Source organism: Anabrus simplex, chromosome X, assembly GCF_040414725.1.
Source record: "Anabrus simplex isolate iqAnaSimp1 chromosome X, ASM4041472v1, whole genome shotgun sequence".
Lineage (NCBI taxonomy): Eukaryota > Metazoa > Arthropoda > Insecta > Orthoptera > Tettigoniidae > Anabrus > Anabrus simplex.
In genome coordinates this window covers 3,843,677-3,857,415 of record NC_090279.1, presented here as the reverse complement: position 1 = coordinate 3,857,415, position 13,739 = coordinate 3,843,677, and the positions used below count along the sequence as shown (strand labels likewise).

The 13,739-nt window shown below is 41.4% G+C and overlaps 1 protein-coding gene across 1 annotated transcript; it reads right to left on the bottom strand.

The window, feature by feature from the left end:
• Positions 1 to 683: 683 nt before the first annotated feature.
• On the bottom strand, positions 684 to 1,529 carry LOC137503150 (zinc finger protein ZFP2-like; the record flags this gene model as incomplete). Its single annotated transcript, XM_068230625.1, has 1 exon — positions 684 to 1,529. A coding segment is annotated over one exon (846 nt), but the record flags the coding sequence as incomplete, so codon positions are not given.
• Between the last annotated feature and the right edge of the window lie 12,210 nt (positions 1,530 to 13,739).

The following is a 13,739-nucleotide window of genomic DNA, read 5'->3' as shown; positions in this document are numbered from 1 at the left end:
CTGTGTGTGCCCGTCTGTGACTTGCTTGGACGGATTTACTGCTGAATTACTTGCCACAGACATTGCAGCATTATTGCTTCTCATCTATGTGTGTCCGCACGTGAATAGCATGGACGGATTAACTGCCGAATAACTTGTCACAGACATTGCATACGTAAGGCTTTTCTTCGCCCGTGTGAGAACGCATGTGAATTGCATGGTTGTCTTCCCTGCTAAAGGATTCGCCACAGAAGGTCTCGTCTGTATGGGTCCACATAAGATGAGATAGAGTGTCTTTCCGGCTGAATGATATGCCACAGACTTCGCAACAGTATGACTTCCTGATGTGTGTGTCAGCATATAAACAGTTAGTGTGCTGCTCAGGATGAATGATTTGCCACAAACATTGCAGCTGTTTGGCTTCACGCCTGTATGGGTCCGCATATGATCGGTCAGACTGCCTTTCTTTATGTATGATTTGCCACAGATATTGCAGCTCTAAGGCTTTTCGCCTGTATGGGTACGCATATGATCGGTCAGACTGCCTTTCTTCATGAATGATTTGCCACAGACATTGCAACTGTATGGCTTAACGCCTCCATTGGTCCGCATATGATCGGTTAGTTTGCTTCTCATTATGAATGATTTGGCACAGACATTGCAGCTCTATGGCTTCTCGCCTGTATGGGTCAGCATATGACCGATTAGAATGCTTTTCTACAGACATTGCAGCTGTATGGCTTCTCGCCTGTATGGGTCCGCATATGACCCGTTAGAATGCCTTTCAGTATGAATGATTTGCTACAGACATTGCATCTGTAAGGCTTCTCGCCTGTATGGGTCCGCATATGATCAGTTAGATTGCCCTTCTTACTGAATGATTTGCCACAGACATTGCAACTGTATGGCTTCTCACCTGTATGGGTCCGCATATGTTCGGTTACATTGACTTTCTTCCTGAATGATTTGCCGCAGACATTGCAACTGTATGGCCTTTCACCTGTATGCATCCGCATATGACGGATTAAAATGCCTTTCAGAATGAATGATCTGCTACAGACATTGCAGCTGTAAGGCTTCTCGCCTGTATGGGTCCGCATATGATCGGTTAGTGTGCATTTCTGTATGAAGGATTTGCTACAGACATTGCAGCTGTATGGCTTCTCGCCTGTATGGGTCCGCATATGATCGGTTAGTTTGCCTTTATTTATGAATGATTTGCCACAGACACCGCAGCTGTATGGCTTCTCACCTGTATGGGTCCGCATATGCATGGTTAGATTGCCTTTCTCTATGAATGATTTGCTACAGACATGGCATTTGTATGACTTCTCGCCTGTATGGGTCCGCATATGATCGGTTAGTTTGCCTTTATTTATGAATGATTTGCCACAGACACCGCAATTGTATGGCCTCTCACCTGTATGGGTCCGCACATGATCGGATAGATTGCCTTTTTGTATGAATGATTTGCTACAGACATGGCAGGTGTATGGCTTCTCGCCTGTATGGGTCCGCATATGATCCGATAGTTTGCCTTTCTGTATGAATGATTTGCTACAGACATTGCAGCAGTATGGCTTCTCGCCTGTGTGAGACCGCATAACGTCCGGCCTTTTCCTGAAATTTTTATGAGATACTGAGCAATCGTTTGTAATCGCACCTGTATGCAATCGCGTGTCCCCTGTCAGCATTTTCCTCTTTGGAAAGCATTTATCAGAAAATACGCACACTTGGAGCGGGTGGATACTGAGGTGTTCCGACAAGCTGCTTCTGCTACATAACACCTTTCCGCAGTGATCGCAGTTGAAGGGTCGATCTTCCTTGTGTCTCTTCAGATGTCGCAAGAGGTCCAACTTCCCAGCCAGGATGTCACTGCACACACTACACCTAAAACTAGCTGATCCGCCGTCCGGAGGTTGATGATCTCTATTGCTCACCTCGGGTCTCGATCTACAGTGACAAATTAAAACCATGTGACCAATAGTTCAACAGCCAACTCCACTACAACTCTCACACAGGGGATTTGCTACTGGACATTCCAATCACTGATATCCAGTGCAGAGAGCTCGTTACTCATAAACATTACATTCCTGAGAGTAAACATTATCTGAGGTTAAAATTCAAAACCTCTCACTTGTAACGAGAATGTGTTGCGTCTTTTCTTAATCACGATATCACGCGCAAGAAACTTGTCACGATTTAGAAATGTACGAGTTAATAGACCTCATTTGAAGAAAGCATGAGAAGTGGTCCAGCCTAAATGTGTAAATACTCATACAAGCTCTTTAATCCAGCACATATTATTCTACCGAAATCCGTAGTCTGTTCTCCTACATAAAGAACGCCATTATGCTTTGGAAATTTGATCTTGTTGAACCACTCTGCGCTTTGTCGCAGGCAAGTAATAATTTTTGTAAAGGACCTTGTTCTTGAGGTTGTTTGAGAGAATGTCTGTGTTGTAGATATTAATAAAGTTGAGAACGTTTGCCGACTTTCAGCAAGATCTGTTGAAACATGGCTAATCTTTTATGAATGTTATTTTGTCACACAAATATACATATTGTATTTGTACATTGTTATCATATCAGTATAGCCTTTTATTATGTCACTGTGTCGCTTTTCTGAAATATGTATCTTTAATGTGCAATCAAACATAGCCAACCTATATATATATAGGACGGTAGTTTTATACAAGGACGTTCATAATTACTACCATGTACTACATCAGTCTACGTCTTAATTGCTGTATTTAACACGGAAACCAGTAATACTGATGAAATCCTGGAAAAGCTGAAATATAACAAGTATACGAGGCTCTCTCCCTAGCATTGATACTGTCTTTTCTCCTCAAGACACTGCTGTTATAGACATTATGAAGGCAACACAGAATATGGCTTTGGTGGTAGCGTTTTATTACAATGTTCTAATATCCTGATTTTGAAACCAAACGCAACTTATTATGCCCTTGAATATTCTTACAAGTATTACTTTAACAATACGGATAGAAGGAGCATGAAAATCAAGGCTTGAGCCAAAATTCGAGATGACAAGACGATGAATTGCACTGTAGTGGATATTGCTGCTATGTAAAGGAAGGAATGTTATTCTATTTATTTCACAAGATCACGGGCAACGTGATTATTTTTAGTGGGTTGATAACATAGTTGGATAGCATCCAATTCTGTGCCTGTCTCCCCACCACAGAGTTGTTCTACATATTCTACGGAAGAAGGGTTAAAGGTGAGATCCACTTACAACTGCCACATGGGAAAATCGATCACGCAGGCTAAAATATATCGTAACATGAAAACGTACTTTCCAATTCATGCTGTATGAAATGAATCCACATGGCCGAGTCGAATGCATGACTGGCTCACAAGCAAAGTAATGGGAGGCTCGACCATGTATTGTTACTGCACTCTTTGGAGAAAATAAGTGGACAAATGAAAGGGGGACATTGATTCCAGATATGACAGACTAAACCTCTTGATCATCAAACAAGATATTGATGTTGACACCACTAGACAACAGGGGGCAGAACATACGACACTGGATTGTATGTCTTGCGTTCTGAGGCATATCACGCCAAGCAAAGGTGCAAACGTCTGCAACCCTTCTTCTTTACGTGAATACGTGATTCTTGTGACAAGTAATTTACGAGGTTCACAATTAGTTTTCAGTAAAATAATGTTTCATTTTGCATTGATAAATATTCTATACGAACCAGCTATATTGCTGTAACTCGTGGCGCGTCCCAGGTGACGGATACGAGTTCCCCGCTGGCCTGCCGATGAACTTGAGCAAAATATAAAAGCTCTCGCGTACCAAACATGTACAAAGTCTTTAATGGCAACTTTGACGGAGATGGAGGCGTTCAGTAGGGACCAGGTGGCGGAAGAGGTACACTAAATTTCTGGAAGTTAATGCAGAAAAGAGGGTAGCGTTTCTTCTCTAGAGGAGTGGCTGCAAAAGGCATCTGTTCTCCATCTCCGGAGCTGCGTTACTCCCTTCTGCCATGAGCTCTAAAATGCTCAAGACAAGCCGGCCGTAAAATAATACCGTTATATCATTACAGAAATATTTCTCATGGTATCGGAGCCAAGATTAGTGCAGCCCCTGGAAGGGACGAGCATTGGCAGGGCCCAGTCAGCATGAAAAGTATGCTAGGGTTACCGTCGCACGGGCTGTGACGGCTAACCATGCTAGTACCCCCATTTTGTATCCCATCATTGAATTATGCCTGGATGAAGTAGCGAATAAGCTTCTGCACTTGAGAGAAGGCTTGTAGGCATCTGAGAGGTGTGGAAAAAAGATGGAATGGAGAAAAGTCATGGGAAAAGAGGTGTGGTTACTAACTGGTGTACAACAGAAACCGAAGGACAGTTCATGGTGTTGACATTGTCATATCAGCTAAATTTGACGGTTCAGTCTCCGAGGTGCAAAATTTTGATAATCGCTTGATGTAACCCGTCCGCACTGGGGAAAGAAGGAAATTCCAATTTTTCACAGCAACGCTCCACAAACTGACGTGCTCATGGAAACCAGAGATGCGTTCTGGGCACTGCCTGACAAGAAGACCGCTGACTATCTTATCGCTGCCGCTGATCTGAATGGACGTGTAGGACCGAGGAAAGAAGAACAAACAGTCCATGGCGTTCATGGATATGGAGAAAAGAACGACGATGCCCAACAAATTCGCGATTATGCAGAAACTGATCATCGCAAACACACGGTTCAAAAAGAGTGATATTCATCTACTCAGTACTACAGTGGCTCCCATCCAATTCGCATTGACTACATCCTTGTGAGAGAGTGAAATCTCGAAGATATTTTAGAGATAACAGTTGTCCCTTATTAAATCCTTGCGATGCAACAAAGACCAGTCATCTAAGCTGCGGATAAAGTCACCAAGAGCCCAATACTTCGCAGAAAATAGACAAATTGGGATCAAATGGTTGCCCCTGAAGAAGGAGACTAACGTCGTTGCAAACGTTACAGAGTCACAAATCACCATAGTTGAAGTGAGCCTGACTTAACTGAAAGACGCCTTTCGCTCTATTCCTGGAACAATTAAGTCAGGGCGACGACAACGAAGGATTAAACATGACATATGGCTAAGGAATGAAGATGTTAAATATGCAGTACGGTTGAAGAAGCAGCTGTACCACAAGTTTCTTGCTCATTGGAATGCCTACGAGGCTGCCACTCGTAAAATGAAGGAGGTATTTGCCGTAACATAATCAAACCGGTAGGCAGGACTATATGTGAAACATGACATGCGCGAATTCGAGCGGAATTTTTAACGGCTAGTCCAATCGAGCCAACGCAAAACGTCAGAAGTCCAACGTTTTTACGGCATCAATGAGGAAACAGACGATTTGCTACTGGACAGGCGGGAAGCGCGAGTACACTGGCGGAACTATTTTGACAACATTTCAATCATGGAATTTCCGTATCCACCAATCCTAATCACCTCCGCTGTTGAAGGTCCAACGTAGGAAAATGACGTCACTAAAGTCCAGGCTATGCTGAAGGAAATGAAATCAGGGAAAGCCATCTGTCCCGATTATCTTCCCGCAGAGTTTTGTTTCTCTCAATGGGGGGATGCATCAGTGCGGCTAAAGCAAGCTTTTCAACCATATCATCAAAGAAGGTCAAAAACAAACAGACTGGCGACGGAGTATCAATTCAGAAATAAGGGAAGCCCTGGCGATTTTTCTAATCACGGCCCGAACATACTTCTGAGCCTCGCAACCAGAGACTTAGAACAAATCTTCGACAAAAGGATTAGCGATTTAGCCAAACATACAACAAGCCAAGCTGGATTTGTGTAAAATTGTGGCGCAATAGGAGAAACCCATGCTGCCGGACTGTTACTTGAGAAACACTGTGAAAAGAATAATAGGCTTCATCACAAATTTCTGGACCCTTAGAAGCCCTTCCATCGGGTACTTCATGACCTAATCAGTCAGCCCTACAAGTACATGGCATTCCAGAGCACCTTGCTGAGAGGGTATAATTGCTCTACAAAGAACAAATGAGTTGTGTTCAAGCTAACGCAGGAGCGTCTGATGACTTCCGCATAACTGTAGGAGTCCATCAAGGCCCCGGCTTATCACCACTGCAGCTCATTCTTGTGATGGACACAATTACTACAAACCTGCGCAGTTCAATACCATGGACACTTCTCTAAGCAAATGATATCATTTGGCTGAAGAGAATAAGCTAGACCTGCAGCGTCAAACAGAAGACTGGAACAATCGACTAGCGCAATAAGCCCCGCGCCTCAACAAGAACAAGACAGAATACATTGCATTAAATCGTCGAGAAGTTGGAACCATGCATGTTGACGTTAAAGATATAGCACGAGTAGAGATATTTAAGTATATTGGCTCCACAATCTATGATTATGGCCGACTTACTGATGAAGTCAACTTAAGGATATACAAAGCCTGACTGAAGTGGAGAATGACAACAGGCGCCCTTCCGAACTTTGGACGAAGGGCCATCTCTAAACTAAGTTCTAACGAACTGATATCTGTCCTATCGATGTCCATCCTGTCGTTTTCAACGGCAACGAATGCTGCCCAGCTCTAGAGGTAGAACGCCAAATAAGCATCATGGATACGAAGTTGCTTAGGTGGAAGGCTGGCATAATTAGACTAGATCACATTTCAAATGATGTTATTAGAAAACGTTTTGGCATTGCAGCGATCCAGAAGAAAATTGGGGAAAGGCGTGTGCGCTGGTTTGGGCAAGTGTTGCGTGTAGAGGACGATACATTGGGAAAGTCAGAGTATTACACAGAAAGTCGGTGAAAAGATGCGCTAGGGACGAACCAAACAGCATAGACTGATAAAGTGCACAACGGCCTGAAAGTTGGAAGAGTACATGCAGACATGGCCCGAGACCGAAGTAACTGGAGTCAATGAACCACAACACCGGACCCTGCCACCAGAAGCAGACTGATGAATATTCTGTTACAAAAATGGAGTGCAAAGGATATTTTACACATCCTAACATTCAAATTAGTTTATTGTATGATCAAATTTTCTCCCCTAAAGCCCATGTCCGATATCTATAAAAACTTATTTTCACAAAATAATGTTTGAATGGCTGAAAGCTTCTCGATTTCGTGTTTAAGTGACTGCTATAAATGCATTGTGAAAAAAAATTATAACTCAACAAAATAAAAAATGGGTATATCTGTGTTAAATGGGAAGGACAGTTTGAATATCCGGTGAAATTCTATGAGCACTGTGCCGTTACATTGCAAAACACCACAACAACAACAACCATAACGGCCAGCCCAAGGTATGAACTAGCAGTTACACAACTGCACCAGTTCGTAAGAAATAAGTGGAAGATTAATCAGACACTATACACTCTTTCCAACAACAAGAGAACAAGAAAAACTTACCTTAACAAGTGGAGAAGTGTCACAACAAACCGTGGATAATTTAAATTAACCCCTGTACTGGACATCACAACACCAAAAAGTGAAAGAAAGAACAACAAGATACTTTTAAGAAGGTAAAATAATTTAATCTTGATACCCAAAGCAGAACAACCTTATTTTAAATATAAAAATGAAATTAAATAAAACCGTCCATAGAAGAGAAAAACAAACAATAATATAAGGTAATTAACAACTGAGGAAAACTCCTGAAAAACTGAGGTCGGCCAACCAGAAATAAGTGTAAAAGGTACATGACTACATGATAATTACTTTAAGCGAGTAGTGCCTTTGGGGTGCTTTACAAAGGGTGACCTTCAAAGTACAAGTTTTCTCTTCATTTACTCTTACTTTCATTTAACTTATTATATTCGTCCGGATAGTGTGATCATGGAGCTTTCGCAAGGGGATCAGGGTAATTACGTCTCGAGTGACATAAACACAAGTAGAATAAACAGACGTTAAGACAGCCGAACAAACACAACCCGGGAAAATATCAAGTCAAGAAAGTTTGGATAAAGTGTTAAAGTCACACAGACACCAAAATAAAATATTTACAAAAGCGACAGAATCCCAAACACAACCACTACCATCACTACAGAGTAGCCAAGGTAACCAACATTCGCCATCAAGAGTTGGCAATGACCAATCACAAAGCATAAGCATAACAATGGTCGAAACATAAGGAACCCGGAAATTCCAAAACTCGTTCATTTACATTTTACAAGAAAAAAATAAAAGGAAAAGCAGGAATAAAATTAAGAGAGACCCAAACTAAATTTCTGATACCTCGGAGAAAACTCACATGGTCCTAAAACCTTTCCAAGAGGTAGAGTTCCTTTGAAGTACATATAGAGGAGATACACCTTATCTCCCAAAACTCCACATTAATAATAATCATAACTTTTCATAATTTCCCAAACTAGATGAAAAGTAATACACCTTCATACCACACATATCCAGATCATTAGGATATGTATACTATATATATATATATATATATATATATATATAAATTTTTACAGAGGAAACCCGAAAAACTTGAACAGTTACTGCCTTTTAAATTTTTGAACTAACAACTAGCATTATGGCTTTTTCAAAGGTCTTAAACACACGAAAGTTCTAGAAGAGGGCATGTTTTCCAAAACATCATTCCGGTCTCCGGCGACTAAGTTCAATTTAAATGAAGAAGAAACTTACAGTTGCAGAATCAGGCTTGTAGTAACATCAAAGCGTCAGTTGCTCCATACTCACGTAATGATATCACAAAATATTGCATTTACTGCAGAAAGGAGGACGGTCTTCAAAAAATTAAACCTTTAGAATTGCAGAAAGCCATCGCACTAATATATTATGTCGGAACCATAATGTGCGCTAAGGCCAAAAGCCGGAGCGAGTGAGTAGCATGTCCTTCCTCCATCATGGTCAAGCTTCTTCTCATTTCATAATGGCCGATTACTCCCGCTGGAAGAGAGCAGTTCAAAAAGATGGCGAGGAGCTCCCTGATTGGTCGGAGGCGAGGTCACGTTTCGACCACACCATAACAGATGGCAGCACACAGCAGAATGAGAGTTAAGTATCGAGAGCAAGTCCCAGAGAATAAATTAATTACTTAAGAAATATGATGGTTTACAAGTAGGAGAAATCCAAGCTGAGAATATAAACGTGACACTGTTTTCTACGGCTAATTGGCCAAATCAAAACCGTTCCTTGGGAAAGCAGTTTTAAATCCGTAATACTGTCTCACTACCTACAAGAGGGGAGTCCGTCAGTGTATTCTAGCCTGAATAGAATTTTGCAATTCATATTTCTGCTTACATACGTCATAGACAGCAGACGATCATATTAATCAGTTTGTTATTTTCACTCCGATCACGCCTATAAATATGAAGACCATGGAGGTGTGGCACAAAGTGGTCAGCTAAGGGCCATGTGACACTCAACGCTCTAAAGCTGGAAGGAAGCCACATAACTAAGTGGTTCGTTCAGGACCATGTGTCTCTACACAAACGGAAGTAAGCCTCATCACTAGTTAGCTCAGGACGATGTGTCTCTCCACAAATGGAAGGTAATCTCAACACTAATTGGTAACCTCAGAAATACGTGTATTTCCACAAGTAAACAATTAGGAAATTTTATGAATCTTAAAATCTTTTCTTATGTAATTCAATACCCAACTGGCATGACAAATACTTTAGACATTTTAAAGGAAGTCATTTAAGATGCGGCATGATACTTGTAGACTGCTGAAATGAGAGTGAGGAAACAATAGCGCCTGAGGTGAGATATAAAACAAAGTGGGAAGTAGCAGATAAGATCCGGTCGACTGAATCCTTCAGAAGCATCTAAAATCTATGATGTAAAATGGACTAAGCTACGTAGACAATGGACTGTCCTCTGACATATATGCCAAGGAAAAAGAAGACACATAAAATGCATGTCGCTTTGCTTATCACTGCACAAAATATGTTTATAAAGTAGAAAGCTAATTTAGACTCCATCAAAAATAGAAATATGATTTTGTGTGTGAAAAGGATTCATAAGCAACATTTTTACTGGTGGTCATAATACAATATTGTTCTCTAACGTAGCCTATTGTGTCCTGTTACATATGAATTACAAAGAAACAGAGAGTGTGAGCTGGTATTTGGTAGTTCTGAGGACCGACATGAATATTTCTTGCCACAAGTTGTGAAAGTACAGTAGGAACAAGTCAGTGCATCACATAAGAGCCGATAAGACCCTAACCACTCACAAAATCAAATAAACCATACAGAATTCGTAGTTTCCGTCACAAATCTTGTTTGAAGTCAAACCTTAGGCTACGACTAGCCATCGCCTGACCTGCTGATACAAGGGCTTGGTTAAGAGCACCAATCCGAGACTATAGAATCATTTCCGAGGGATTATCAAAGGTCATTTCACACAGTAACCAACAAAGGTGTGACAGCAAAAAATTAATTAGCAATGTCACAACTACAGTTCTAAAACACTACTGCATTAAATGTTTTAAAACAGGACATACACTTGTGGTACTTTGTAAGGTCAGTGACAATAATTACAATTTTGAAAGAATATTATATCACTACGTTATTTACCTATTATACTATTATTATTATTATTATTATTATTATTATTATTACTATTATTATTATTATTAGCATAGGGCAACAAGTTAGACACATATATACAAATATATAGTATTTACAAATATACACAGACAAGAAACATGTTTTATAGCAGAATGTCCAGTTGAGTGATCCACTGTATGGCTTCCTCTGTTGGTTCCAAAAAGTCACTCGGGCTACCTGTGTAGGAACGTCGTGTACATTCACTTACAATATGGGGATCATCTGTCGAGATGCACCACAGTCGCACTCTGGTGATGAGATATATTTCCACTTATAAAGGGCATCCCTGCGTCGTCCATGATTTGTTCTCACCCGATTCAGAGTGGTCCAAATCATACGCGGTAGATGATGTTCACCAGAAAAGATGTTGTGTAAGGAACTGTCTGTGGCAACTTTCCAGCGACTACTCCATTCTTCTAAAGGGTTAAAATTCCCATCAGCCAATGCGACAGCATCATGCAAAGATGGATGTCGTGACTCGAGCCTCGTTACCTTGAGAACAGGAATATCATCCAAAACATGCAGTTGAGGGTTCATGTCTATCTTCTTGAACTCTCGGATGGTAGCATTTCATCTTTTTAAAACAGGTGGCATTTTACCTGACAGAACTGGGAGCCAATAAAGGGATGTGGACTGGATAGTACCAGATATTAACCGCAACCTAGCATTCAGTTGAGTATCAATTAGTCTTGTATGTGGGCTATCCAGCCAAACTGGTGCACAGTACTCACCACACGAGAAAACCAGTCCCAAAGCAGATCATGAAGTCTTTGCTGATGAACCCCAACTTGAGCCATACAATTCCTGAAGGATAATATTACGTGTTTTGAGCTTTCTGGACAGATTCATAAGATGTTGTTTGTAAGATAGTGTGCGATCAAGTGTAATCCCCAAATATATGGGATAGTTGCTATGCCGATGTTCTTGGTGACAAAAACGTATGTGAAGTTTAATGCCAGCTTGGCGATTATTCAGGTGAAAACATGACACTTCTGTTTTGTTAGGGTTAGGACACAGTTGCCATTTCTTGAAGTATGTTTCAAGTGAAATCAGGTCTCTTTGTAGCACTTCTTCTGTCACACTAAGGTCTCGAATTTGAGTAGCTTAGTGTTATGATATCAGCATAACAAAATGTTTGTGATGATATTTCTGGGAGATAAGAGATATACAAATTGAACAGTAGGGGAGACAGTACCGATCCTTCAGGTAATCCATTTTTTAGCTTCCTTTCTCTACTCATACTATTTCCCATACACACTCGAAATCTTCTGTCATCGAGCATATTGCTCATAACGTGCACGATGGTCCTACAGGGTACAATTCTGAGAAGCTTGTAAATTAATCCTTCCCTCCAGACTGCGTCAAATGCTGCTCTAAGATCAATGAATACAGCTGAGGTCTTGAGTTGTTTCTGGAAACCTGCTTCCTTGTGGAATGTCAGTGAAAGCACTTGATCGCAGCAGCTGCGATTTGGCCTGAATCCAGCTTGATCAACTGTAATACGCTGAAAAATAGTTGCGCTGATTCTGTTGTGGAATAGCCTCTCAAAAAGAAGGGCAACTGGTCTATAACTGCTTGGGTCATTGGTAGGCTTACCTGGTTTCAAGATGGAAATCACTTTCGTTCGATTGAATTCTGCCGGGAGTTGTCTGTTCTGTAGAAGGTCGGTAAAAAACCTTAACAGCCAACTTCTTGCATTCTTCCCTAAATGAATGCGAAATTCTGGATGAATGTCGTCAAAATCTGGAGCTGTACTTGGTTTAACGTCATTGAGAGCAGTATTGATGTCTTGCACCGTAAGCGGTTGTGAATACCTTGATGTGCGTGGTGTTCTTGATTCCAGAGTTTGGAGCTGGCGCCGTATGTATTTGGTATGTTTCTTATCTGATGGAGTTTGGGAAGTTAATAATAATGTTATTTGCTTTATGTCCCACTAACTACTCTTTTACGGTTTTCGGAGACGGCGAGGTGCCGGAACTTTGTCCCGCGGGAGTTCTTTTAGGTGCCAGTAAATCTACCGACACGAGGCTGACGTATTTGAGCACCTTCAAATACCACCGGACTGAGCCAGGATCGAACATGCCAAGTTGGGGTCAGAAGGCCAGCACCTCAACCGTCTGAGCCACTCACCCCGGCAGAGTTTGGGAAGTTGTGACGATGTGAGATGCTACTTCAACCGGAGTAACTCCAGGCTGTTCCTTCACCAAATGTGTCCTTCCTCCAAGATCTTCTACTGGAATGAGTTAGGTCGATATTCTCCACTGTTTCAATCCACCGTTCTCTCCGGGTAGTATCCATGCTGGAAAGAAGTTCATCAGCTATGTCTTCATCACCAGTATGCAGATATTCGTTATAGAGTGCATCAGTCTCTGCATTCCAACCAGGGATGTATTCTTTTCTATGGCATACTCTTCTTCTTAGCCTCCATCATAACTGCATCTACGAAACGCTTGTAATTGTGCTTGGGAGCAATCCACCGAACACATTTACCCAGTTCAGTGGTGAATGTTGACAAGTTTGTTTTTCTGAAGTTCCTCCGAGCATGTGGTATTGACCGTACAACAGGAATTTTGATGCCAATGTCCACTACAATGGGGCCATGTTGACTGTGGGGAAAATGTCTTAACACTTTACGACTGGTATGTAAGGGCTGTCCTGCCTCCTATCAGCTAACAAATCACAAGTCAGGATTGAAATCCCTATTTCATGCAGCTCATTGGAAAGTACCAAGATCTTTTGGGTAAAAAATCAGGTGGAGATTGTTCATTTCTGTCCATTCTACGAGTTTCTTTCCACATTCATTGTTATTCGAGTACTTCCATAGTTCGTGATGGCTGTTGAAGTCGCCTATATAAACTGCAGGGTGTTGAGCAGTCGGGAGTACGGTACCTGACCACTGTGCGTTTGGGGGTTTATAAATGTTAAAAATAGGAACATGTGCCACTCGCACAGCAACACAATGGATGTCTTCGTCTTTGTCTTTGTTTTGAAAGAGCCGTGAGGCATCTTGGATATTATTACGAACATAAGTAGCTATACCATGTGCACTGTGATATGTTGCACCAAGAGCTGTGAAACCATTAATGAGGCCCCTTTTCGGAAACTCTTCTTTATCGGCTGTATGGATTTCATGTATACCCACAACATCTATATTATTATTCAGGATAACT